At 62.3% G+C, this 26,814-nt stretch overlaps 1 protein-coding gene across 2 annotated transcripts; it reads left to right on the top strand.

Annotated features, from left to right (window-relative positions):
• The first annotated feature begins 287 nt into the window (after positions 1-287).
• On the top strand, positions 288-26,805 carry ARHGEF11 (Rho guanine nucleotide exchange factor 11). Of its 2 annotated transcripts, none has more exons than XM_082495945.1 (41): positions 288-464; positions 9,115-9,206; positions 9,722-9,820; positions 11,173-11,222; positions 11,321-11,378; positions 11,505-11,683; positions 11,808-11,879; positions 12,107-12,226; positions 12,472-12,526; positions 12,598-12,674; positions 13,167-13,301; positions 13,489-13,563; positions 13,840-13,941; positions 14,357-14,455; positions 15,596-15,638; positions 16,073-16,169; positions 16,299-16,421; positions 16,708-16,731; positions 17,161-17,305; positions 17,569-17,665; positions 18,188-18,217; positions 18,625-18,751; positions 18,891-19,070; positions 19,499-19,546; positions 20,059-20,246; positions 20,353-20,499; positions 20,943-21,022; positions 21,218-21,343; positions 21,439-21,556; positions 21,852-22,030; positions 22,120-22,195; positions 22,421-22,588; positions 22,757-22,844; positions 22,971-23,072; positions 23,348-23,430; positions 23,528-23,764; positions 23,879-24,148; positions 24,838-24,930; positions 25,377-25,591; positions 25,737-25,923; positions 26,021-26,805. In XM_082495945.1, the coding sequence occupies exons 1-41, from the start codon at positions 433-435 to the stop codon at positions 26,068-26,070; spliced, it is 4,566 nt and encodes a 1,521-aa protein (XP_082352071.1). In that variant the 5' UTR covers positions 288-432; the 3' UTR covers positions 26,071-26,805. The 2 variants fall into 2 exon arrangements, with proteins under 2 accessions (XP_082352071.1, XP_082352070.1); XM_082495944.1 differs by having other exon boundaries at positions 18,622-18,751.
• Positions 26,806-26,814: the final 9 nt, after the last annotated feature.

Here is a 26,814-nt window from a genome sequence, read left to right as displayed (position 1 = left end):
GTGTCTGTCTCCCCCCCCTTCTTCTTCCTCCTCCTCCTCCTCCTCCTCCTCCTCCCGGGCCCGGCCCCCGCCGGCGCTGCCCCCTCGGCGGCGGCTGCGGGGGCCGGCCAAGCCCGGGGATTGGGAGCGGGGGTAGGCCTCTCCCTCGGCCCGGCCCCCAGCGCCGCCGGGCGGGTCGGGCCTGGAGGAGGAGGAGGAGGAGGAGGAGGAGGAGAAGGGCGGCGGGGCGGGCTGGGGGGGGGGGGGGGTGGCCGTGCCGCCGCCGAGCCGGGCCCCGGGCCCGGGGCTCCAAGGCCGGGGTGGGAGTCGGGGCCCCGCCGAGGCCGCCGCACGGGCTGCGGGGATGGTGGTGGTGGTGGTGGTGGTGGTGGCCGGAGCGGGGCGGCGGCTCCCCGAGCCCTGACCGGCTGAAGGGGCCGCGGACGAGGCACCATGAGCGTGCGGCCCCCGCAGGCCCTCGACAGGTAGGTTGGGGGGGACACAGCGGGGGTGGGGGGCACACACACACCCCGGGGCCTCCTGGGGGGTGGGGGGGGTGTCAGCCGGTTGAACGGGGGCTTGGGGCGCCGGGAGACACCCCCTTCCCCCCCCCCCTCTTTTTACCCTCCTTTCCCCTTGCTGAAAAAGCAGCGTTTTTTTTGAGGTAAAACTCAGTGTTTTGGGGGGAGGTTGAGGGGTGGGGGTGGGGGGACACACGCAGCCTTTCTCTGGGTACCCCACCGCGGCCTCCATGGCACACCCCATGCCCCCCAAAAAAAAGGGTTATGGGGGGGTGGGTGTCCCTCTCCCCCCCCCCAAACAAAAGGCTCATGGAGGGGGTGTCTACTCCCCCAAAAAAGGCTCATGGGTGGAGTGGGTGTCCCCCCCAGAAAAGGGGTTATGGGAGGTTGGTGTCCCTCTCCCCCACCCCAAAAAAGCTCATGGGGGGTGGGTGTCCATCCCCCCTCAAAAGGGGTCATGGGGGGGTTGGATGTCCCTCTTCCCTTACCCCAAAGGTAATGGGGCTCATGGGGGGGTGGGTTTCCCCCGTCCCGCCCCCAAAAAAAGGCTCATGGAGGGGGGGGTGTCTCCTGTCACCCCACCAAAAAAATTACAAACCACCCCAAAATCAACCCTGGTCCGACTGCTGGGGAAAAGCGGCCGCAATTAGAAATGGGGAAACACCCTGGTTCGCAGCTCTTTTGCCCCAAAATAGCCTCAATTTTAACCTGAGTTTCTTCAGGTGGGGTTTTTTTTTTTGGAGGGTGTTGGGGCTGGATGGGGGGGTCGTCTTCTCAGTTCCTCGCAGGTAATTAAGCTAATTAAACCCCGTCGGGATGTGTGCGCCTTCTGGACCAGGAACGGGGTGTGGGGGGCAAGCAGGCGGTGGGGGTCCCACTCATGTCACACCCCCCACCCCCAGCCCCATGTCTCCGGGCGTCGTGGGTGTGGGTGGGCAGCGCTGCCGCTCGGGAAGATGGAGGTCCGAGCTGGAAACGGGCACCTTGCTCTGTGCAGACCGGTGTGGCGAATCGGTGGATAAAGCCTCAAAAAATAACTAAAAATACCCCCAAACCCCACATTTGCTTTTGGGGTGAGTTGAGGAACGGAGGTGGCCTCGGGGCGAGGAGCTTCCCCATGTACGGGGCGCAGCCGGGACCCCCTGGTGCCGCCGTTAGGGATGCGATGACGTCTGTTCCACGTGGATTCTCACCTGTTTGGTGCCGCCGGCGCGGCTTTGTGCCGAAAACACAGGTTTATTTTTGCTGCCAGAAAGAAGCCGGTTCAGGGTGTCGGGGCGATGCCCGTTGTCCGCTGGTGACATCCCTGGCCCACGGCATCGGAAGATACTCGTGGGTTCCCGGTGCATCGGCAGGCGCTGCTGCGCCGAAAAAAAAGATGGTTTGGTGGGTTGGTTGGTGGGATGGGCGGCGTGTTCCCATCTCCTTCACCAAGGAGCCCTTAGCGCGGCTTTCTCCTGGTTTGGGGGGGAAAAAAGTGTGTGTGCGAGGCAGGGGCACAAACCCACTGTGCTTTCCCTCTTAATTAGCCGGAGAATCCGGCCAGGAGGCCGGCGACGAGGCTCTGCCTCTTCGCAGCCAGCCCCACCGCAGCAGAAATGAAGGAGGCTGCTGAATTTCGCTCCCCATCCCGGGTGGGAAAAGCGGCAGGATCGGGTCCCGGCGGCGTGTGGGAGCGGGGCTGCGCCGCATGAGCTTTGCCCGCCCGACTTCCCCACCTCGGGGAACCGCGGGGCGTCATTACCGGGCTTAAGACTTCTCTCTGCTCTTTAAATAGCCGTGGTCTCCTCCGCTCTTTAAGGTCAGGCGCCTGAAGTGCCCCGGCCGAGCCGGCAGCCGCTCGTTGCCGGGTGGCACAGCCCTCCAGTGACAAAAATGACGCAAAAACGGGTGAATGGGAGGACTTTCCCCCCCAAAACCCACCCCAGCAGCCTCTGCCGCCGCCAAGCAAACAACGGTTTTGGGGTGGGCACAAGGTTTTGTCGCTGGTCCCCGCAGCTTGTCGATGTCCAGGCGGGTCAGTGGCTCCCAGGAGAGGCAGACCAGTGCAAACCAGTATAGATCTTCCTGCTGCGGTGTTAGGGGATGCAGAAGGAGCCGTGCATCACCCAGCGAGCGCGACTCGTCCGTGGGTTTGGTCGCCGCTCTCTTAACCTCTTGCATCGCCCAAGTTTTAATTGTGGAAGGAGCTGTCGGGGGAAGCTGGAGGAAAGCATTCCCAGCGCGGCCGTTCCCGAGTGGAAAGCGGCGTGGTATTCCCCGCTGCGGGGTGGGCGTGCGGCTTTTGTTTAGGAGGAGGAAGGTGAGGGAGGGGGGAAGGGGAAGAAAAAAAAAAAAACGTCCCTTCGGGGTAGATTATTCCATATCTCGCGTGCTGCTATAGATCTCGCACCCCAAAAGTGCCGTTAGTGCCGGACAAACCAGATCTGCCAGTCTTGTGTTTTCCAGGAGATGAGTGGCATCGTTAATGATTACACTGCCCGGCACGGGGAGAGAGAGCTTGGGAGTGATTTGGAGCTGCTCGCGGTCCTTGCCCGTCTTGCTGCGCGCGCCACCGGCGGCATTCCCGGAAAAGCCGGGCCCCGCGCCGCGGCTGAACCGCATCTTCCTCGGCGGGGAATTGGGATCCCGGCTCCGCTTTCCCCATCGGACTCCTTCCACGCTCCCGTGCCGCGGTTTTCTTGCGGGCGGGGAAGGGAAGGATGGCACACAGTTTCGAAAATGGAATTTTTTTTGGGGGGGGGGGTAGGAAAGGGCTTTTGGCGCGCAGGGTTGCTGCTGCTCTGGCCTAACTTTGCTGGTGGCCGTCGTGATACTTCACGTCGATGTGAGCAGAGTGCGCGCGCAAAGTGCTCTGCAAACATCGTCTAATTAAGACGTAAATACTTGCTCACCCCTTCCTCGCCTCCCGCAGCTCTTCCCCGGCTCTCGCTGGCCTCTACCGGGCAGAGCGCTCCAGTCTCCGTCCCTTTTTGGGTCTCATCCTGCTCGGGAGGTCCCACAGCCACCTCCGGGAGTGGAACCGGGGTTGTTTAGGGTCTCCTTTCCCCCTCGTAGGTGCTGTCAGCGCCGTTTCGGGAGAGATTGGTGCGGGAGGACCCCGGCCCAGCGAGCCAGGCAGGCATCGGGGCTGCGAAACCCAACCGATTTTTGCGTAACCGCCTGGCTGCCCGAAATCACAGCTGTCCCCTGCGCTCAGCCTCCGTTCCTCCCCGTGGGGAATTGGCATTGCAAAAATTTGCAGCACACAGACAATTAGAAATGTGGGGAATGGAGTCTGCTGCGCCATTAAACAACCAGGGCTGCTGCGCGCGTCGTGTTAATTCCCCCCACCCCCCATTTAATTAAAAGTCTTAATTTAAACAAAGCTTTTGCGCAGAATCCCCTCTCTGCTGCAAGAAAGTTGCTGGAGGAATCCGGGGGATTTAAATTCAGTTTGCCGTGGTCGCGTACGGGGGACTTTGCGTCTGATTTGCAAAATGAAATTTGCTGCCAGCCGCCTCCTGAGGGCTGAGGCTTTGCTTTGCTTCTCTCCCTTGGAAAAAAGAAAAAAAAAAAAAAAAAATAAAAATAAGCGCAGAAAAAAAGAGAGAGAGAGAGAAGGAAAAAGCTTTGCTGCATAAACCCCAGATGGATCCGGGATGACTCCAGCCTCGTGGATTTGCGGGCGGCCGGGCAGCAGCTGCAGGGTGGCTTGGCAGTCGCACGTAGCCTGCGTGCCACGGGGATGCGCCGGATCTCGGCCGGCCGCCGCGTTGCCGGCGGTGCTGCCCCGGCGTTGCCGAAGCCGTGGGGTTGGCAGCGCCCTGGCGATCCCGGTTCTGCTGCCGGGAAGGGAGGAGCTGAGTGACAGCCTACAGACGCACCGGGGTCGGCGCGGCGGCGATGGAGGCGGTGGGTTCTCGGTCCAACGCCGGCCAAAAGTCGGCTGCTCTCATCCTGCGCTTCGGGCTTTGCCGGCCGGGAATTGGAAACCTGTTGTGCACTGTTATGCAGGAAAAGATGGGGGGGGGGAACCAACAAACCCAAATCTCCTCGGGGCCGGGGGTTGTCATCACGAGCTGCATCCGCAGGCGGCCAAAAATGTGGAGAAATTATGATTTTTTTTTGTTTGTTTGTTTGTTTCTCCCCCCCCCCCCGGCTCCGTCTTTCTTTCATTTGCTAGCAACACCCTAGGAAGGTTTAAATCTGCCTCGCCGTGCAAACTTAGACGCAGACGCGTAATTACCAGCTTCCCCAGTGCGTCATTGTGCAGCGGTCGAAGGGGTCGGCCGGCGAGCAGCGGCTTCGAGCCGCAAGCCCTCCATCCCCCTGCGGAGAAGCAGCCGCCGGCATTCCTGTGGGGGGGGGGACACGGGGGGACACACGGGGGACACGCAGCCCGCTCGCGAAAGGCAGAGGGACGTCCCCGGGAGATGCGCATCCTCGGCAGGGCGGCCGGTTTTCCGCTGTGAAAGCTGGAGCCGCTCCAGGGAGAGGAGCGTCGGGGCTGGACGCAGCCGGGCCAACGCGTTTTTCCCTCTGCCGGGTCTGCGGGGAGGGGGGAAGGGGAGGAAGCTGAATCATTTTGATTTTATTTTATTTTTTTATTATTTTTTTAGCTGAAATTCCTTCCTTCCTTCCTTCCTGTCCCCAGAATACCAATATGTGCAACCGTCTGCGGGGCTGTGGCCCCGGGAGAGTGGCCGGCGGCGGGGTTTGGCACGGGACATGTCGGGTAATCCCGGTGCTACCGGCGAGTGCAAACCCTATCGTCGGGCTGCGGTGGAAGCAATGACTCAATTGCGAGAGGCATCCCAGCGAGACACCGGTTTCCCTTTTCGAGTTGTGGGGTGGTTTGTTGGTTGGTTGGGTTGTTTTTTCCATATGTATTTCTAATTTTTTGCAACTTTTCCCGCTGGCCCCACGTGCCTCCCGGCTCAACTCAAAAAGGCAGTGGGTTTCCAGGCGTGCCGGTGCGGGCTCCGACTCTTGGCGAAATTTTTTTTTCTTCCCCGGAGCTGGAATCGCAGGGACCAACTGTCTGGAGAGCTGGGAGGAGGGGAGGGAATAAAAAAAATTAAAAAAAAAATAATAAAAAAAAATAAACCTCCTGGTCTCGGAGAGAGCGTTTTGCAAAGCCCCGGCTGGAGGCTGACCCGCTTTGAGGATTTGATCCCGTTCCTCTCTTAATCTTTTAATTGTGGCGTTTGCTCTGCGTGGGCTGCCGAGGTGGCAGCGCCTGTGCTGCACTTTGCTCTTTAGCCTGTGCGATGATTTTTATTTTCCTTCTTGTTTTTTCCTTTTTTTTTTTTTAATTTTTTTCTTGCTTTTCATCTCGGCTGTGCCCAGCTGGGTGCGTCTCACCGGGATGCCCGACGTGTCCTGCCCCTCGCTCCCCGCCGGGATGCCCTCTTCCATCCTGCCTCCATCGCAGACAGCCAGGGCGAGAGCATCTCACTCGCTCCCGTCGCGTGGTGGTGAAAAGCAAATAGCTGTGGTTCAACTGCAGGTAGCCAAAATCGGGGAAAATAACCTCAGAAACTGAGGGGAGCACGTGGGATGTGGCTGCAGGAGACTGGCACCGGCGCTGGGACTGGGGGAGTCAAGGGCGGTCGCAGGATTTGGGCATCATAAAAGGGCTCTGGAGTTAAAACTTTTAGGAAAAACGGAGGGCTGATCTTTCAGCACACCGAAAGGAACTTCCCCTGCTGGAAACAGGCGCCGGGGTCAGGTCTCCATCGAGCTGGCAGCGTTTGGTTTAAAATGGCATGTTTTGGCTCTCCGTAAGTCAATTAGGAAGGAGCTTATGCAAAGCCGAATTAAACTACTCTTTTAGACGGCAATAAGCTAGCGCTGGCCCGGCTCCTTCGGGCGGGATGGAAACAGGCTCCTGCCACGGGCACGGGGTTGGCATCTCCCCTATGGGACTGGTGTTGGACTGGTGGCTCCTGGCCGGGTTGGGGGGCTCGGCCACGCAGGGTCCTGGCACCGTCGGGCACTGGGGAGCTTCCCCTAACGAAGAGGCTTAACGACTGTCCCACGGCACCAGCGGGGCCTTAAGTCCTGGCATCCGGGGCGATGCGGAAAGAGGAGCCGATCCTTCCTTGGCCTGGATAAGCAGCAGGTCTGACCTGCCCCGAGCACCCCTCCGCCTGGCTGCCGGGTAATCCCGCGGGGTTAATCCTGGACCTGCCCTTCGACCCACAAAGGTGCCGGTCCCCATCCTGGATTGCCTCTGAAACAGGGAGGGGACCGGTTCCATCCCTGCCCCCAGCTCCCCGGGAAGCCACGGGGATGCTTTGGCTTCATCCCCCATCCCTTCATCCCGGGCTGCGACCGTGCCCGGGGCTCCTTCGCGCCGAGCTCCTGGTTTATCTCCCACTTCGGCGAGCGAGGGTTGTAATCGAGCAAATTAGAGGCTGTGGCGTAACGGTTGTGCAGGTCGGGTCTGGATTAAGATTGTTCGGGCAACCTTCAATGAGGTGTTTCCTAATATTCGTCTCCTGGAGCGGGGAAGGAGCCGGGCAGCTGTTGCGCCTCGGGAACCGGCGATGGGCTGCGGGGCTGTTGGCTTTACGCTGCTGTGGGCTCCAAATTTGCATCTCTGTGGGGTGGTTTTGGGGCGAGACCCTCTTGCTCAGCCCCAAAGGAGGGCTGAGGGTCTTGCTCGCCTTCATGGTCCTGTAAACGAAAGCAGGCTGGGTTCACTGCGGACGTTATTTTAGGCGGGGGGAGGGTGCCCAGGAGATGCCCCCCATGTTTTTCCCCCAGCCTGCCCGAAGGATGATGCCGGGGGGTGATGCCTACCTCTCCCCATCATCCAGAGGAGGGTTCGAAGCCAGGAGGAGGATTTGCCCCGGCGAAGGTGAATCCTGCCCTGAGCCCCACTGGCGCTGCGAGGCTGTGCCGGGAGGTGGTTTTTTGGGTTCCGCTGCCCTCCCCGAGGGGTGTAAGCACGCTGTGGCTGTGCCGTCTGTCATTCCTTTGCCTCTGGATCTGTTTGTCTCCTCTTTTCCCCCCCCTCCCTGCACTGCTGTCCTCTGGGTGTCCCTTGTGCCACCTCTCACCCCTGTCTCTGTCCTCCCCGGCAGCCGACCGGGCAGCAAGAGGCAGCCTCACCTGCCCAGGTAAGGGGGGTCGGGGACGGGGACGGGGCTGCTCGTGCTCTCATCCTGCGCCCTCACTTCATCGCAGCCTCCGGGGTGTAAGGCAGAGACCGGCTGCTCTTCCCGCTGCGTGCACCTTCATTTTCTCGCTCTTCCCGTTGCTTTCCAACCGCTCCGTCCCTGCCCCGACGGGGGAGAGCTGTGGCTGATTTGGTTGGGAGGAGGAGAGGCAGGACAGCAGAGCCGGGCTTTCATCCCTGGCATGGTGTGCGATCCCGGAAGGGTGCAGGGAAGGGGGGGCAGCGCTCCAGGGCCCTCGTTTTGTGGCTGGAGCTGGGTTTGGAGGCAGTCAGGCCCCTAAGGAAGGGTAAAGGCTGGGGGCTGCTCCGGGATGTCATTCCCTCCAGCCGCAGCTCGTGGGTCTCCTGCCCGCACACTGAGCTCGCTGGCACTGTCTTGTTCAAGCAGTGTTTGCAGGGATGGCTGCCCAGGCTTGACTTCTCCAAACCCCCGTTAGCTGGAGAATAAATGCCGGGGCTAAAAAGAGCCGTGTGGATGTGCCGCCCCCCCTTCCTAACGCAGTTTTCCAGCGTGGCAGCGAGGGGATGCGCTTGTGCCCCTTCGAAGCTCCAGCCCGCGCGCGCATCCAGCCCCCAAAGCCATGCTGTGGCACTGGCGAGGCTCAGTAAAATAACTGCCCGTTGTCTGTCTGTCTTTCTCTCGCCCGTCCTTTGCTGCTTCATGCCTCTCCTTCCATCAGCCCCACTGCAGCCTGGTAAAGATCAGCCACTGAGCTCCATCCCGTCTGTGCTGCATGATATGCATCTCTCCCCGAGCCCTGCTCGCCCTGGGCAGCCCCCGCTGTTCCTCCCTGATGGCAAACGCGAGATCTCGGGGGTCTGGCCCCGAGCAGGGTCTCTTTTGGGGCTCTTCCCGGAGCCCTGTGGTGGTGAAGGGAGAGGAGCCTTTTCCCAAGGTGGTTTGGGGACAGGCAACTGGAGGGACAGACAGCACTCGCCCATGTGGGCTGCCGTCACCTTCCAGCTCTGTGCATTTGTTTTTCCCGAGCTTGAGAAGGAACTGTGGCTGGAGGATGGCTCTGTCCACCTGTCCCCAGTCCCACCATGGCTGGAGGATGGCTCTGTCCAGCCATCCCCAGTCCCACCATGGTTGGAAGATGACTGTCCAGCTGTCCCCAGTCCCATCATGGCTGGAGGATGACTCCATCCAGCCATCCACAGTCCCAGCTGTGGCCGGAGGATGGCTTCATCCCCGGTCTCAGACATGGCTGGAGGATGGCTTTGTCCCCAGTTGCAGCTGTGGCCAGAGGATGGCTTCGTCCCCAGTCCCACCATGGCTGGAGGATGGCTTCGTCCCCAGTCCCACCATGGCTGGAGGATGGCTCCGTACAGCCATCCACAGTCCCAGCAGCGCCTGGAGGATGGCTTCGTCCCCAGTCCCAGCCGTGCCTGGAGGATGGCTCCATCCAAACGTTCCCCTCTCTGACCTCTCCTCCTCCTCCCCAGGTTAAGCAGCCTGTCTTCCCTGGGTGATTCCTCTTCAGAGCGGAGGTCTCCTGGGCACCACCGCCAGCCCTCCGACTCCTCTGAAACCACAGGTAGGTTTTCCTGCCCCTTCCTCCGCTTCTCTCGCGCTTGAGAGCTGCGTTTAGTGCCCTGTGCGCCCAAGGGAGCTTGGTGGCACGTTGCCACCTTGCAGCGTCCTTGGGGACAGGGCTTCAGTGCCCCTTCGTGGCACCCAAAGTCACCCAGCCAAGGCTGCGTGTGCCTGGGGAGGGCAGAACCCTTCCTCGTCTGCCGGCCAAGCAGCCCAGCGGGGCCAGGGACGATGCTCCGGCTTCCGGGAGCTCTTCCCACCCTGCTCGTGTTTTCAGGAGAAGGGTTCCAAGCAGGGACATCACGCAAGGGGTTCGTAGGGTGAGGAGGAATCAACCGTGCCCTTAGGGTCTGGCCGCAGGGTGGCTGACTCCAGGGGCTCGGCACTGGGCTCTGGCTCAGGAGAGCCATCAGGAGCCACAGCCCCTGAAACTGAGAGCAGTGGGGGGTCCCCACGAAGCCAAACCCCGGCCCCAGGCTTGGAGTCTCACTGGTTCTCCCTCCTCTTCCTCCCCAGGTCTGGTCCAGCGCTGCGTCATCATCCAGAAGGACCAGCATGGCTTCGGCTTCACCGTCAGCGGGGACCGCGTCGTCCTGGTGCAGTCGGTGCGGCCAGGTGAGAGGGGCCGGCGCGAGGGCAGGGGGGGCAGGCGATGCCTCAGGGCTCCCCTCACCCACTCAAAGCCACATCCCTTGTGAGAAAACGTGGGAGAAAGGGGTTTTCCTTCCTAAGCGTTGCCAACTTGGGGTCGGCCGCAGTTGCCACTGCGGCATCGGCCAGGATGGGCAGGACACGATCGCTGGAGGGGGATGGAAGGCGTCTTTGGGGGGTGTGTTTTGGGGAAGCTCCCCGAAACTGCCGTGCTCTTCCCGCTCCTCGTACAACCCGGGGAGCTGCTGACGGTGGGTGGGTGGGGAATTCCCTTTTGTAGCCCTGGGTAAACACAGAATCAGCAGCTCGAGCTGCTCTTGGCGCTGTGCTGCAGGAGACGCTGCCGGTTTTGCTGTATAATGACTTTGCGGGGTGGCAGGGCTTGGAGCAGCAATTTAAATAGACAATGAGCTGCTTATTTTACAGCGGATGTTCCCACCTCCTCCCCCTTCCCCCCCCCCCCCCCCCCTGCTCTAGCCCGAAAGCCAGGAAAAATGAGAATATAGGAAAGGGAAAAACGCTGTGAGTTTCAAGGGCAGGTTAGCACTGGAAGTGCCTCTCCTGCAACTGGAGCTGTGTGGGGACCCCCTTCCCTGGCATCTCCCCCCACAGCTGGATTGGGGGACAGGTTCTGAGGTCCCCGGGTGCAGGACAGCCCGGAGTCCCGTTCCCCGTCTCCCTGCTCACTTCGTTTGCCAATAACGAGACCGTTAAAGCCGAAAGAATCTGAACAATCCGATGTACTTTCCACTCTCGGAGCTCGCTGCTGTGTCTCAGGCCCTTGGCTTGGAGTTGAACCTCATGGAAACATTTTCCTCTTGGTTTTGGCTTTAGGAAAAGCGAATTTTTCATGTATTCCAACCTCGGCGGCTTTGTTAAGGAGCAGGAGGGGGAGAGGAGGCAGAGCAGTGCTGCTCTTCCTGGGCCCCGCTCCTGCCTTTGGATCCAGGCACGTGGTGGCTCTCTCGATTGTGTCGGAGCCAACCCGAATGGTGGGATAACAGGTTGGGGCCCCCTCGTCTGTCCCGAGACGGATGGAAAAGGCTGGGATCTGGCTGGGAGAGCAGAAGAGGGCTTGTCCGGATGAGCTATGAGCTGAATGCGTGCTGGGTGTTGTGCGTTAAAGCACCCGAGGCTTGGTTGCCAGCCTTGTCCCGCGGGGAATACGTACCCCGTGGTCCCCGTGTCCCCACCCTGGCAGGACGAAGGGCACAGACTGTGCCAGGATGATCTGGGACTGGCAGGAGGGGAGCCCCTGGCTCCGTCTGCTGCTCCTCCAGCCCTCCTGATGCCTGTCTCTCCTCCCTGTGTCGCAGGGGGGGCGGCCATGAGAGCTGGGGTGCAAGAGGGGGACCGGATAGTCAAGGTGAGCATCCCCGGCCGTCATCCCGCTCCTTTTCCAGATGGGGCCACATGCCCCACTTCCCCCCTCCAGCCTGTCTCATCCCTTATCTCCTCTTCCAGGTGAACGGCACAATGGTGACCAACAGCTCTCACCTCGAAGTGGTGAAGTTAATCAAGTGTGAGTATGGCCAAGGAGCTGCGGTGGTTCCTTCTCACCCTGAGTCTCCAGCAGATGTTTCGGGTTGAGAGAGTGAATAATGGAAGCCTGTCTAACCCTCTCTTTCCCCCTCCCAAATTTTTCCAGCCGGTGCCTACGTCGCTCTGACCCTCCTAGGCTCTCCCCCTTCTTCGGTGGGACTCTCCAGTTCTCAGCAAGACATGAGTACAGCGGGAGCTCCCCGCGTCACCCCCGCATGTCCCCCACCACCTCCCCCACCGCCTCTCCCTCCGCCACAGCGCATCACCGACCCCAAGCCCCTGCAGGTAGCAAACCGTGCGGTCCCCCAGCCGTCCACGCTGCCACCCTGCTCTGTCCCCTCCACCGCCCGGCGCGGTGGGCAGGAGGAAGGCAGAGCTCAGCCCTCTTTACACCCATCTGATATTGCAGGACCCCGAAGTCCAGAAGCACGCGACGCAGATTCTCCGCAACATGCTGCGGCAGGAGGAGGCAGAGTTACAGGTACGGCGGCAACGCGGCTCTGTTATTCTGCGCAGCCACAGCGGAGGAGCCCTCGGTGCTGCCCCGGTGCAGTCCTGGCTTCCCAGCCCTCGCAGCACACTGGGACCCACGCACGCTTCAGCCCATCGTCCCATCCAGCTGCTTAGCCCCGTTTCCTCGTGGGCGGCGGGATGGGGCTTATGGGTTTGGGGCTTTTGTGAGCATCCCCCTCTCTTCTCTCTGCTCAGCGCTTCTACGAGGCATACAGCCGAAACCCTGCCACCGCGGTGGAGGAGCAGATCGAGGGAGCGCGCCGGCGGGTCAGCCAGCTGCAGCTCAAAATCCTCCAGGAGACCGGTGGCTCCATGGTAGGTGAAATTAGTGGGTTTACCCCCGGTTCAGGGGTCTTGCCGTCTTCCCCGCTCCCTCCAAGCCTGGCTGGAGCATGGGAAGACCCTCCTGAGGTGGTGGGCACAGCGGTGGAGGCATCCCTGGTTTCCAAAACCTGTTGCGGTGGCAGCTGCTGCGACTGGCCCATCCCTGGCCCTGTGCCCGGGTGTCCTCACGTGCCGGGGAACATTCCACCGGTCCAACACATCTCCTCGTGTTGCAGGATTCGGGGCGGCTGTGCAGTGACTCCAGCTTGGCCGGTTTCAGGGTGATGGAAGGTGAGTTGCACTGGTGGCTTGGACCGTCCCCATGTCCTGAACACGTGGGTCAGTCTCTCCTCTGCTCCCAGGACGCCTCTCCCTGGACTCGCAGGACGGTGACAGCGGGTTGGAATCTGGGACAGAGCGGTTCCCTTCCGTGAGCGAGGTGAGTGGGGTTACTGCAGCCATGGGGAGCCCACCCCAACTTTTGCTGGGCCCTGCGAGTCGGGGAGGAAAGCCCAGATGGATGGGTCTGGTGCCTCCTTTAGGGCTTGAGGACCTGGTGTTACAATCACAATTATTTGTTTGCCGCCTGAAGAAGCTGAATTTCTTGTAATGTGGTCTTGGCTCTGAATTTCTTGGGCTTGTGATGCTTAGCCTGGTGTGACCACCCCAAAATGAAGGGTACCCCAAAGTTCTTGGCTTGTGGTCCTGATTTTAACACCTTTAAAGATGTTTCTGATGGCTCTGGAGGGGTTTTGTGGTTTCTGAGTTCCCTGGGCCCATCTCCCTTTATGGTCTCGGACCTGGAAACTGCTCTCGAGATGGCCCTGAGTGCCTTTGCCGGGTGGGCGAGTGGCGGTGTCAGCCCCTGGCGTGGAGCCTGGCCCTCCCTGTGCCCCGCGTCCCCTGACACCTACGCTGCTGTCCCGAGCAGATATCCCTGAACCGCAACTCCGTCCTCTCTGACCACGGTCTGGACAGCCCACGAACCTCCCCAGTCATCACCGCCCGCCTCTTCCAGCACCATCGCCGGCAGGGCTCCGACACCTTCGCCCCCTCGGCCGAGCAGGTAGGCTGGGGCCGGCTGGGGGGGGTCCCGCTGCGTGACCGGGACATCTGATGGGTGCTGGACCTGATCAGACGAGGTCCGAGCCTCCCTCAGGAGGTGGCGGGGTGGGATGCTGCAGGGGGGAATGAAGGCATCCCCCCGCAAAGTTTGGCGCCTGGCTCCTAACTCTGTCCCCTCTCCCTGGCAGGGCTTGGACCGGACAGGGCGACCCCTCATCATCGGGCCGGAGGAGGACTGTGACCCAGGATATTTCAATAACGAGGTAACAGTGTTCTTGGGGTTTTTCCCCTCTCCTTAGGGGACAGGGCTGTCCCCCTCCAACGTGGGTCCCTTTGTGGCCCCCCATGTAGGAATCTTCCCAGGGGACATCCAGGGCTGGGCTGGTCCGAGGGAGGCGAGTGCTGGGCTGGGGTGAGGGAAGGGATGCAGGAACTGAAGATTTACCCCAGTGCTGAGCTGTGGGGTGGCCCTGATCCGGAGGAATTCATTCCTTTCCATCCTAACTGGCTCTTTCTCCTCTGGTCCCTTCTCTGCGCAGTGTGACTCCCTCTTCCAGGACCTGGGCAAGCTGAAATCCCGGCCGGCGCATCTGGGCGTCTTCTTGCGCTACATCTTCTCCCAGGCAGATCCCAGCCCTCTGGTAAGGGACCTGCCGGTGGCACCGACGCAGGCACCGAGGTGTCACTGACGCAGGCACCAAGCAGGGCAGGGGAGGGATGCAGACGGGGACAGCGTATTTGGCACCATCCCCTTCTCCGGCTGAGCGCAGGGTGGTGCTGAGCCCATCCGCAGAGGCTGCAGGCAGCTGCCTGTACCGGCTGCCTGCTGCAGGCAGCTGCCAACCAGTGTTTCCCACAGCTTGTATGTGCTCGTGAGAGGGAAACACAGCACAGGGTTACACTTCCTCCCCTTCCTGGGGTGCTGCCCTCCCCAGACCCCAGTGATCGTTTCCTGTTTCATGGCCCTACGAGCGCCGCTTTACTGAGCCTTTCACCTCCCTGCTCCTCAACCTCCCTCCTCTTTCGCTGCCCACCTCCTCTCTCCCCTCTTTGCAGCTCTTCTACTTATGCGCAGACGTTTGCCAGCAGACGACCGTCAAGGATTCCCGGGTCTTGGGGAAAGACATCTGGAACATCTTCTTGGACAGGAACGCGGTAAGAGCAGGGCTCGGCTGTGAGCTTGCACGGGAATGGTCACAAACGGCCCGTGAGCCGGCAATGTGCCTTCGTGGCCAAGAAGGCCAATGGTAGCCTGGGGTGCACTAAAAAACGGTTGAGGGGGGGCATCCCCCCCTGCTCTGCTCTGCCCTGGCGAGGCCGTAGCTGGAGCGCTGTGCCCAGTGCGGGGCTCCCCAGTTCAAGGCAGACACGGAGAGGGTCCGGCGGAGGCTGCGGAGATGCTCAGGGACTGGAGCGTCTCTCTGCCGGGGACAGGTGGGGAGAGCCGGGGCGGTTCAGCCCGGAGAGGAGAGGGCTGAGAGGGGATCTCATCAACGCCGAGCGATGGCGAGAGGACGGGGCCGGGCTCTTCCCAGCGGTGCCCAGCGACAGGACGAGGGGCGACGGGCACAAACTGGGACACGGGAGGGTCCGTCTGACCACGGGGAGGAACATCTGTATCATGAGGGTGGCGGAGCGCTGGCACAGGCTGCCCAGAGAGGCGGTGGAGTCTCCTTCTCTGGAGAGATTCAGACCCCGCCTGGACCCCATCCTGTGCGACCTGCTCTGGGTGTCCCCGCTCTGGCCGGGGGGTGGAGGAGATGAGCTCCAGAAGGTCCTGCCGAAACCCAGCGTGGGATGTCGTGTCTGGCACGGGAAGCTTTTTTTAATGGTGTTTTTGCCACTGACATTGCTTTGTTGCTGCTGGTTCCTCCGCATTGGTGCAAGCAGTTGCGCAAGGCGCGTACCCACGCGTTGCACAACTACAGCTGCCCCGGTGCCTGGAAGCTCGGTGCAGGCAGGAGAGGAGGGTCCTGGCAGCGAGGATGGGGCTTCGGGCGCTCCCGTTAGCGTTCCTGAGGCCCAGTACCCCCTCGGAGGGAGCGGGGTGCCATTGCGCTGCTCCAGACGGGATTGTGTGTGGGGATGAGCTGTGTGAGATCCCCAGCTCTCACCTCTCGGGCTGCAGAAATTGCCACGGGGCGATGGTGCGGGAGCGCAGGGCACCTTCTCCACACTGGTTCGAGGGTGGCTTTGGCACGTGCGCCATTATCCCCAGCTCCTTCCAGCCCCGCTCGTTGCACAGGGAAGGTGAACTGGTGCTGAGCCGCTCTCTGTTCTGCTTTCCCTCCCCAGCCTCTCCGAGTGAAAGTGTCTGAGCAGCTCCTGGCTGAGATCGGTGAGTAAGGAGCTCCCAGGTCGCGTGTGGTCTGTGCGGCTGGCGTTGCCAGCACCTTCCCCCTGAATGGGGGCTGTTCGTTAAGATGCCAAAGCAGGATCCCAAAGGATTTCTGCAGGACTCTACCTCTTGCCCCCCCCCAGAGAGGATGTGCTGAGGTTTGGGACTGGGGCTCCTGAGCTCTTCCCCAGCTCAGTCCCAGTGGTCCTGGGGGTCTTGTTATGGGCAGGTGTCTCAGCCTGGGTGTGCAAAATGGGAGATGGGTTGTTCCAGTCTGGAAACCAGCTAGCTAGAGGGCTACGCTCTGGCAGGAGGAGGCTCTGCGGTCTCCCTGCCTGCCCTGCTCTGCCCAAGCACCTGCCAGAAGATCCTTTGTGCCCTTCCTTGCATGCTGAGCATGGTTGGTGACACCGATTCTCCTCTCCTGTCCCCAGAGACTCGCCTGCGGAATGGAGACGATGTCCGAGCAGCCCTCTTTGAAGCTCAGGAGATGGTGATGCCTGAGATACAGGAGCAGATCCAGGACTACAGGTAACGCAGCTGCCAAGGTGCCCCACAGAGCTTGACGGGCTCCTGCTCACGCTCCTGCCCGCACAGGGTTTGGCTTGGCAGCACGTGGCCGGCGCCCAAGGTTGTGGCCCTGACCCTTGTCCTCCGCAGAACAAAGCGCACCATGGGCCTGGGGAGTCTGTACGGGGAGAACGACCTCTTGGACCTGGATGGGGACCCCCAGAAGGAGCGGCAAGTGGCCGAGAAGCAGCTGGCCCAGCTGGGCGATATACTGTGAGTGCCTGGCTGCCGCGGAGGCTCCCTGCCCCACGCGTTGGGGAGCGCCTCTCTGCCTGGATTTGGGGCGAGGATGTGGGGAAGGGGATCGGACACAGGCTTAGCTCTGCTCCTTCATCCTGCGTGATCCACGTGTTTGCTGTTGGAGGTGGGAAAGGGAGTTTGGAGCGGGCGCTGGGTGCGGTGAGGGGTAGGGGGCACAGTGGGGTGGAGGACTTGGCGCTGCGAGCAGAGGAGCCTGTTCCAAACAAACTCTTTTATCCCTCCCCATCTCTCTCTCCAGGTCAAAATATGAAGAGGACAGGAGGTGAGTGGCTCCGGAGCTCAGGGGAGCGCGTCCAGATGTGACTGCCTTATAGTTGTTAGCTGAGGAGGCAAAAGGAGAGGAGTCGCAGGAGCATCCCCTTCCCGTGCTGGCCTCCGGCACTCTCTCCCCATGCCTGGCGTATCCGCGTGGGCTCTCAGGCTGGCCCTGGGGAAGGGTGAACACATACCTTGGCGTCCTGGTGCCCCCCCCTGCCACCCCAGCTCACCCTCTTGAACTGCTCCTTGCCTTTCCTCCCTTCTCGCTTGCCCCACATCCCAACCCGGGCATCCTCTCCCGCCTGGGGAGGGATGGACCCTCTCTTCCCCCCAGAGCCCTGCGGGATGTCCCGGCCTCCCCCATTGTGTCTCCTGGCCTGCGGTGCCCTGTCCCGCTGTCGGATCTCCAACCTTACGCTCTCCTCTCTTCCAGCTCCCCCATGGCCTTTGCCCTCAGCACGTATATGAACCACACAGGCATCCGCAGCCGGGAGCCCCGGGTGGCCGGCACCAGTGAGAAGGCACAGTCCCTCCCAGACAGGGACAAGTGGCTGCCCTTCTTCCCCAAGACCAAGAAGGTAGGTGGCCCTCTGCCCTGGGGCCAGGTTCTCGCTGCTGGATCTTTTGAGGTGACCCAGGGAAGGGTTCTCCAGAGATCCCCGTCTCCCCCCATGCCTTGGAGAGCTGCTTAGTGCCAGGGCAGAGCCAGATCCCAGCCCCATCCCTTCCCCGACAGCTCGTGCCACAGCGTTCAGCCAGCGCGGTGGCCGCTGAGGACACCCTCGGGGTCTGCGTGGTGACAGTGTGTTTTTATCAGTGCTCCTTTCGGGTGTCCCAACAGAGCAGCAGCGCGAAGAAGGACAAGGACGCTATGGAAGACAAGAAGCGCAACCCAATCCTCAAGTACATTGGGAAGCCCAAAATCTCCTCCCAGAGCAGTGAGTATCAGGACCTTCTGGGGTGCTATACCCGGCAGTCTCTCCGCTGCCTGGAGGAGATCCACAGCCATCTGCGTGCCTGGGGCCATTGGGTGGCCGTTGGCACCTGTGGGGCTCCAGTTCACCCAGTAGCCGGCACTTTGCATCAGCCACCCGCTGCTCTCCTCCAGCCGCTCATTGGAAACGTGGAAACTCAACTGGCCGTGCTCCCACATGGCTTTGAGGGGAGCGGGAAGGGAGCAGAGCTGAGCTCTCCCCCCTCACCAGAATCTATCTCATGTACCCCATCCCGCAGGCTGACGGGCTGCTCGCTGTGTCTTAAAAGTGCCGCAGCTCCTGGGGGGGCTGAGATGGTGGAGAGCAAGTGTGTACACGTGTGTGCGTACACACACATGTGCCTGTGTTCCTCTTCCTCCCCTTCTGCTTTGAGTTCTCATGTCGTTAGCTCACGCCTTCCCTCTGCCTCCTTTGTTGCTGAAATGCGGGATTGATTTGACATCTCATTTTTGTTTTTCCTTTCAGCATTTCATGTCCCTTTGTCCCCTGTTGAAGGTAAAAGGCCTCTTCTTTTGTTTGCCATTCACCTCATGTGCTTATAGTTTTATTTTGTCCCCCCTGAGCTACCCCACCGTTCTTGCACCGGGGGTCGGGGTGGGCTCGGATGGGTGCCCTGGGATCTAGGAGGAGGGCTGTCCATGGCGGCCGGCCGTTCCCGTCCCACGCTCGGGCATCCCAGGCACCCACTCAGCACATCTCCCCGAGGAAGCCGGCAACCGGCTTCAGGGAAACCCTTGGGCAAGCAGTGGCGACGCCGCTGGCACCCTCGCCTCCGCTGCCCGAGATGGATGGGGCTCTGCCGGGCAAACGGCCGAGGCCACGGTGCTGCAGGGTGGGTGGCAGCACCAGTATCTCCTCGCCCGGTCTCACTGGGGGTTGTTCCCTTGCTTTCGCCCCAGCAGTCAAACCCGGCAATGTGAGGAACATCATCCAGCACTTTGAGAACAACCAGCATTACGAGAGCCAGGAGCCCGGCACCCAGCGTCTCTCCACCGGCAGCTTCCCCGAGGACCTGCTGGAGTCGGACAGGTAGGGCAGGGGGATGCGTGGGGGGCTGCTTGTGCTTTTGGGGGTCCCACTGCAGTTTTTGGTGGGTTTCCCTGAGTGGCGACGTCACTGCCTGTCCCACCAGGCTCAGCCTGTTCTCGGCTTTGTCTCCCTGCCGCAGTTCCCGCGCTGAGGTCAAGCTGGGCCGCTCGGAGAGCTTGAAAGGCCGGGAGGAGATGAAGAAATCCCGGAAAGCAGAAAATGTGCCTCGGTCCCGTAGCGATGTGGACATGGATGCCGCAGCCGAGGCCACGAGGCTTCACCAGTCAGCATCGTCTTCCGCTTCCAGCCTGTCCACAAGGTGGGAGACACTGTCCGAGCCCCCGGGCGGGGAGGACCTGGGTTCCCCCGGGGTTTATTTGGCTTCAAAGGGGAGCTGGGAGAGCCGGGGGTTTGAATGCTGAACCCCTTGGGCTGAGGCGCCGTCTCTTGGGAAAGCTTTTGCTAAGCCGGTGGGTCAAGGCCAAGCCCCAACCACGCAGAGCAGGGTGGCCCTGGCCCCACAGCGCCCAGCAGTGCCTCCTGGCCGACGTTTTCCATGGGAAAACAGAGAGAATTGGGCTTTAATCCCCATTTGTGCCCCAAACCCCTCTCGCAGCTGGTAGCGGCAGACCCGCATCTGGAGAGGTTTATAGAAACGCTCCTGGGTGCTGCCCCACGGGGCGCAGCGATGGGAGGAGGCGGGTCAGGGCATCAGGACGCCAGGGTGACTCTCCCATCCCTCCTCAGGTCGCTGGAAAATCCCACCCCCCCCTACACGCCGAAGATGGGACGCAGGTGAGTGGCCCACCCGTGGTCTCGGCCGTCTCTACCACGCCGCCCCGAGCCGAGCGGGGTCCCTGGGGCCAGTTTTCCTTCAGAGCAGGAGGGTCACTGTTAGGGGTGTGCCGGGGCTGTGCCCCCGCTTTGGGGGTCAGAAGGGCTCCGTCTGTGCCTTCCTAGCTTTTCCCTCCCCGTAAGCGAGCCTTGAGAGAGCACAAGGGGAGGCCATGCCCAGGGCTGCCCCGGGAGGGAGTTCCCCTGTTAGTTCTCCATCCTCCTGGGGCGAGGGGGCACCTCTGTTCCCTTGTGTCTCACGCAGGAGCTTAAAGGACCTATATAGATGTCTGCTGGGGGACCTAGTCTTTTAGCTCAAGAGTCAGAGGCTTGTACTTCTTGTGCTGAAGGCCCCGGGTTCAAGCCGAAATAGGGCCCAGGTAGATATTGGCTGTACTGGGAGCGCTGTGGGGTGGGCTGGCTGGATGCGGGTGGCTGCAGAGTACTCCCACCGCCGCCTTTCACCCTCCCAGGAGCATCGAGTCGCCCAGCCTGGGTTTCGGTGTGGATCCCTTCCTGCCTCATCTCCTGGAGGACGAGCAGGGACAGCTCTCCGACCTGGAGCCCGAGTTGGACTCCCAGAACTGGCAGCACACGGTCAGCCGGGAGCTGGTGGCCAACCTGCCACAGAAGGAGATCGACCGGCAAGAGGTGATCAATGGTAAGGAGCACGGGGCATCCCAGGGACACAAGGGACCCCCCGGCAGCGTGCCCCAGCACCGTGGGGCTCCCCTGGCCACTTCTCCACCCCTGTGCCTTTCGCACAGAGCTCTTTGCCACCGAAGGGTCTCACCTCCGCATCCTCCGAGTCCTCGACCTCCTCTTTTACCAGCGGATGAAGAAGGAGAACCTGCTGTCCCGGGAAGAGCTGGCGCTCCTCTTCCCCAACCTCCCTGACCTGATAGAAATCCACAGTAAGCCTCTTCCTGCTGGGATCCTTCTCTCCTTTGGAAATACCCCCCTGTGGTGGGAGCAGAGGGTGGCCCACGGCTGCCCGGTGCTCCTGCGTGATCACCTACCATTTGAACCAGTCCTGCTGATGGCATTCTCACCGCTCCGGCCTCTCCTTTCCCTCTTCTGGGAGGGAGCCAAAGCCTGTTTTTTCCAGGCTCTGCCAATGCCTGTGTCTGGAACGCCTGGGCTGTACCCAGCCCTTGGCATAACACGCTTGCAGGACACGCTTTTGGTGTCACACTCCTTGACATGCTGCATCCGTGACGGCAGCAATCGAAGCCCACGTGGCTCTCAGCCTCTCCTGTCTGCCGGAGAGCCGGCAGAGACCCTCTCGGATGAGCGGTGGGTGACCCCAGCGCCCCATTCACGTTGAGTCCTGTTTGTCTCTCGCATCCTCGTTCAGATTCTCTCTCCGAATCCATGAAGAAGCTCCGGGAAGAAGGACCAATCATCAAAGAAATTGGGGATCTCATGCTGTCTCGGGTAAGGGGGGGACAGGGGTGGTAGAGCCTCTGAGGGCATCTTCTTGTCCTCCAGCGTGGAGGGGTTGACATCTTTAAGGGGAGGTGACCCCACTATCACACTGTCCTCTGGCTGTGGCTACTCTGGGAGCTCGGGGAGACTCTGGGTGAAGCCTGGGGGGGTGCCTGAGCCCAGTTCTCCCCTGCGCCCCCCCAGTTTGATGGTGTGGCCAAAGAGGAAATCCAGCAAGTGGCTGCTGACTTCTGCTCTTACCAGTCCATCGCCCTAGAGCTGATCAAAACCAAGCAGCGCAAGGAGACCCGTTTCCAGATCTTCATGCAGGTTTGTCCCTCTCCTGGGCTGTTCCTCACCCCCGGGGCTCCCCTGGTTTCCCCCGATCCCACCTCGGGGTTTTCACCCTCTCCCTTCCACCCTAGGAAGCAGAAAGCAATCCGCAGTGCCGGCGCCTGCAGCTCAAGGACTTGATCATCTCCGAAATGCAGCGCCTGACCAAGTACCCGCTGCTGCTGGAGAACATCATCAAGCACACCGAGGGTACGGGCTTTGGGAGACACCGGGTGCTCGTCCCCAGGGTTGCCTGTTCCCATCTCCAGCACGTCCTTGGGCTGGCAGGAGGCGATCGCTTTCTATCGTGGGGCTCATGCCTCTCTGTTGCCATCCGGAGCACAATCCCAGGGTGGTGCGGAGGACATACTGTCTTTCCAGCACAAAGAGACGGACCAAGGGGGATCCTGGGGGGGGTGGGAAAATCTCCCTCTTGTCTGCAGGGAGCTCTGGGCTGGTGGTGGTTTGTGCCCGCTGACCTGTTGTCACCTCTCTGCCATGCCAGCGGGCACCTCAGAGCATGACAAGCTGTGCCGAGCCCGGGACCAGTGCCGGGATATCCTCAAGTACGTGAACGAAGCGGTGAAGCGAGCGGAGAATCGGCATCGGCTGGAGGGCTACCAGAAACGCCTGGATGCCACCTCGCTGGAGAGGACCAGCAACCCACTGGCTGCCGAGTTCAAGGTAGTCCCGGCTCCGTGGCAGCGGTAGGGGGCCGGCAGGGATCTGTCCGGCCCTGGCCCAGGCTCACCGCCGTCCTCGGCATCCCGCAGAGCCTGGACCTCACCTCCCGGCGCATGATCCACGAAGGGCCCCTCACCTGGCGCATCAGCAAGGACAAGACTGTGGGTACGGACCTTCCCCACCGCCCGGTGCCAGGAGCGCTGGGAGACTTCTCCCTGCATCCTCAGCGTCCCCCAGGACATGGGAATTTCACCTCCAGCCCCAGCGGCATTACAGGGACCCCCATAGCCCCCACGTTGTCCCTCTTGGCTGTAAGGAAGGAGCTTCCACCTGGTTTGCAAGCACATCCCTGGCTGAGCCTCTGCTCTCTTGTCTCCTCTCCCACCCCAGACCTGCATGTGCTGCTCCTCGAGGACCTCTTGGTGCTGCTGCAGAAGCAGGATGAGAAACTGGTGCTCAAGTGCCACAGCAAGACGGCGCTGGGCTCTTCGGACAACAAGCAGACCTTCAGCCCCGTCCTCAAGCTCAATTCGGTGCTCATCCGCTCCGTGGCCACAGGTAGGGACAGAATCTGCAGAGAGAAGCCACCGGGGCTGGCAGTGGGGACCACCTGTCCTCCATCTGTGTCACACCGCAGCCGTGCTGGTGACAGCCGTGCCGGTGGGGTCAGTTTAAAGCCCTCGCCGTGCTCTGACCTTCCTCATCACTCTTGGTCACTCCACGCAGATAAACGAGCCCTCTTCATCATCTGCACGTCGGAGTTGGGACCTCAGATCTATGAGCTGGTGGCGCTGACGTCCTCCGACAAAAACGCGTAAGGCTTGGCAGGACCGGGGCTGGCAGTAACAGGCAGTGCCTCCCCGGGGACGGGGGCTTCTCTGGGGGTGACAGAGACCCCCCACCCTCCAGGGGAGCTGACGAGGGGCTCTCGGTCGGGCAGGTGGATGGAGCTGCTGGAGGAGGCGGTGCAGAGTGCCACGAGGAACGCCACTTTCCCTCCCAAACGCCGGACGCCGGAGCCCACCCGTGCGGCACCCTCCGGGTGAGCAGCGCAGCCCCTTGCTGGGAGCCGGAGCCCTAGCCCAGTCCCGTTGCTGGGCAGACACTGGAGGACGAGGCCAGCAGGCTGCTGGGTCTCTCCGGAGCACAGTTGGGATGGGGAGAGGGGTCCTCCCTGGTCACTGGGGACCTGGAGGTGGCTGCCAGGGCTCCTGGCACCTTGTGCGGGAGCTTCGGCAGCGTCCGCACTGGGGTGGGGGCTGTCCCCGAGCCCCTGGCTCCTGCCCGTGGCCTGATGTCCCTTCTCTGTCCTCGCAGCCTGGTGTTACAGGACCCCGACGTCTCCCCCATCCTGTCCCGAGGTGCCAGCTCTGGAGCAGAGGTAGAAGATTGCTCCTCAGGTGAGCTCCCCCAACCCTGCCTGCCCCTCGCTGCCTGCACCCTGCCTGGATTCCGGGATCGGGACATGGACCTGAGCTCTCCCCTTCTCCCCCGCAGCGGATGACAATCCCACCACGCTCCTGGGCAGGGAGAAGCCCCCGGCGTTGCTGGAGGAGCCCGTGAGCAGCGAGGTGGAGGAAGGGGAGGAAGAGCTGCCTGTAGCCCCGCTGCCCACGGGGACTGGCACGGAAGCGGCTGACACCCTCCCGGCCGAGCGGCCAGGGCCCCCCACGCGTCTCCTGCTCCCGGGACCCGTCGGCACAGAGGGACTGGCTGAGGCGGCGCTGGAAGATGGTGAGTGCCATTGGGTGCCGTGGCAGGGAGGTCTCCGCTGCGATGACAGCCTCTCCCCAGGGGGACCTGAAGCCCAAAATCACTTCTTCTTCTACCCTCTGCGCTCCATCCCAGTGGAGAACCTGCGGCTCCTCATCCTACGGCGGCTCCTGCCTTGCCGGGACACGGAGCCTGAGGACGACCTGACGCCCACGCCGTCGGTCATCGGGGGGACTGGCCAAGCCTGGGACTCGGTGCTCTCCAGCCAGGATTCGGCCTCCCAGGAGGTGCTGGCAGAGCCCCCCACTGCCACCGAGGACACGAAACCACGGTCAAGCCGGGAGGAGATGGACGAGACGGGTCCGGCTGCCGAGGAGCCGAGCAGCTACAAAGTCGTCCGGAAAGGTAGAGGGGTGATGGCGAAGGTCCTCGGCCGGGCAGGGTGGGGGGGACACACCGGGGGACCTCTCTGCTCTCCCTGACCTGCCCCTCGCTGGGACTGGGGGTCTCACTCCCCGCTTGCCTGGGTGCTCTTTGCTGGACCGGAGCTGGGGGCTCTCACAGGGCGCCGAGGGCTGTGGGTGGACTCCCCCCCTGCTGTGTGCACCCCGGGGATGTGGGGGCTCTGATGGGTGCCGGTGGTGGGTGCTGATGGGTGCCGGTATTGGGGTGCTGGTGGTGGGTGCTGGTGTTGGGGTGCTGGTGATGGGCGCTGATGGATGCTGCTGATGGATGCTGGTGTTGCGGTGGTGGTGGTGGGTGCTGGTGGATGCTGGTGAGGGGGTGGTGGTGGTGGGTGCTGCTGGATGCTGCTGACGGGTGCTGGTGGTGGGATGCTGGTGATGGGTGCTGATGGATTCCAGTATTGGGGTGCTGGTGGTGGGATGCTGATGGGTGCTGGTGGTGGGATGCTGGTGATGGGTGCTGATGGATTCCAGTATTGGGGTGTTGGTGGTGGGATGCTGATGGGTACTGATGGACGCTGTGGTGGGGTGCTGGTGGTGGGATGCTGATGGGTGCTGGTGGTGGGTGCCGGTGGCGGGGACTGCTCACCCCTTCCCTCTCCCTCCCCCCTCTCTTTTCGGGGTGCACAGCCCAGGCGGAGGGTGCTATGGAGGCCACGCCCTCGCCAGGCAGCAGCCAATCAGAAACTGAGCTGCAGGAAGGAGGCGGAGCTAATGTAGATGGTAAAGAGACCCCCCCATCCCCTCCCTGGACCTCACAGGGTGTCCCCATGTCCCCAGGAGGGCCACATTACCATCTCCCTGTGAAGGGGATGTCCTCATGTCCCTTGAAAGGAGCCGTGTCCTCTAAGGGGACACGTGTCCCTGGCACGTGACGGTGTCACTTGGGAGGACCTGTCCCTGGGGGGGGGGGGGAGGAGGTGACAGGGGACCATACCCCTAAGGACTGTCCCCATGGCCAAGGCCACCCAGTGCCGCGGATGCCATGGCCCCGAGCGAGCTGGAAACGGGTCTGTGGCCGGATCCTGCTGCGAAGGTCCACAACCTGCTGCCCCCTGTGTGGAGGGGAGGGGGCAGGACCTCGAGCAGCAAACCCCCCCTGGAGGGGCCACCAGCACCCACCCGAGCGGGTCCCTTGCCACCCTAACGCTGCTCATCCCCCTCTTCAGGCAACTACTTCTACGTCAGCATGCCCACGGGACCCCCCCAGCCCACGGCCCCGGACCCCGTGCCACCCCCCAGCCCTCCGCGGGGGTCCCCGCAGGAGGCACCCGCCCGTCCCAGCCCCACCGAGGGCTCCCCGGACCCCCCCGCTCCCCTCCGCGACGTGGACCTCATCTTTCGCACCATCGAACAGCTGACGTTGAAGCTCAACAGGCTGAAAGTGAGTCCCCCAAACTGGGGACAACTGGGGAGGGGGGTGCCGTCCCATCAGGGTGTCATGGATGGTGGGGGGGACATTAGCCCCGACCTCAAACGTGCCCCCACCCCTCTGACCTGGCACCTTTTCTCTCCCGGGCACCCTCCAGGCTGTCGAAACAGCCCACCGGGAACTGCTGCGATCTCTGGGGCGCAGCTCCTCCGCCGACGCCACCCCCTTGGGGGCCTCAGCCCCGGAGACGGATGGGTGGTCCCAACCGCCCCCCAGCCCTGACGGTGACAGCCCTTTATCCCGCGCCCTCCGAAGCCTGCAGGGCCCCGCCGCCAACGCCCCAGGTAAGACTCATCGCCCCCTCCCACCGTCCCCTTGCCCCCCCCTCATCCCTTCACCCCCCCACCATCCCCCTCACCCCCATCTCCCCATCTTTTCCAGGCTCCAGAGCCCCCCTCGCCGAGGACCCCGCTCACGACGCCGGCCTTTAGCCACAGTGGGGAGGGGGGGGGGGGGTGTCTCCCCCCGCCAACCTACAGAGTCGCTCGAAGCCGGGGGGAGCTGCCCCACAGCCCCTGTGCCCCCCCTCTCAATGCCGGCAGCCGTGGGAGCCTCCCCGCAAACTGCTGGGGGTTTCGGCTGGAAAGGGGGGGGGGGGGGGGCACCATCCGGCAGGGCTGGCAGCCGGGTGTCGTGTGTGTGTGTCCCCCCCCTCACCCCTGTCGCATGGCAGCCCCCCCGGCTCGGTGCCACCCCCCCACGCCTCCGTGTCCCCCGTCCCCCCCCCCTTCCCCGGCCGCGAGAGCTGGATCTAGTCTGTATAAATGCACTTTGTTCTGTTCCTCTCCGTGCTGCGGCCCCCTCCCCGCCCCCCGCTGCCTATAAATATGTACGTATGTGCACCCCCCCTGTAAATAACCACCGCCGGTCCCCCCCCCACCCCCCCCTCCCGCCCTTCGCCTCCCCCCAGAACCAGGAACGGGGACGCAGCGGGGACGCCCTGAGCACCGGGCTCTCCTCTCCGGCTACCGCCGGTGACAATCGGTGACCCGAGGGGGCGGCCGGGGAGCCGGGACGATGGCAGGGGCGCGTCCCACCTCTGCTGCCCCCCATCCCTTCTCCCCCTCCCGGGTGTCGCGGCGAGGCCAGCGCTGGGGTGTCTGATATATATATATATTATATATAATAGAGCCAAGACTGACCGGTTGCTGTTCGACGCTGTATAATCTGGTTTA

This window comes from Vanellus vanellus, assembly GCF_965231255.1.
Source record: "Vanellus vanellus genome assembly, chromosome: 27".
In the NCBI taxonomy this organism is placed as follows: Eukaryota; Metazoa; Chordata; class Aves; order Charadriiformes; family Charadriidae; genus Vanellus; species Vanellus vanellus.
Note: the sequence above shows the minus strand (reverse complement) of the source record. Positions and strands in the feature narration are given on the sequence as shown.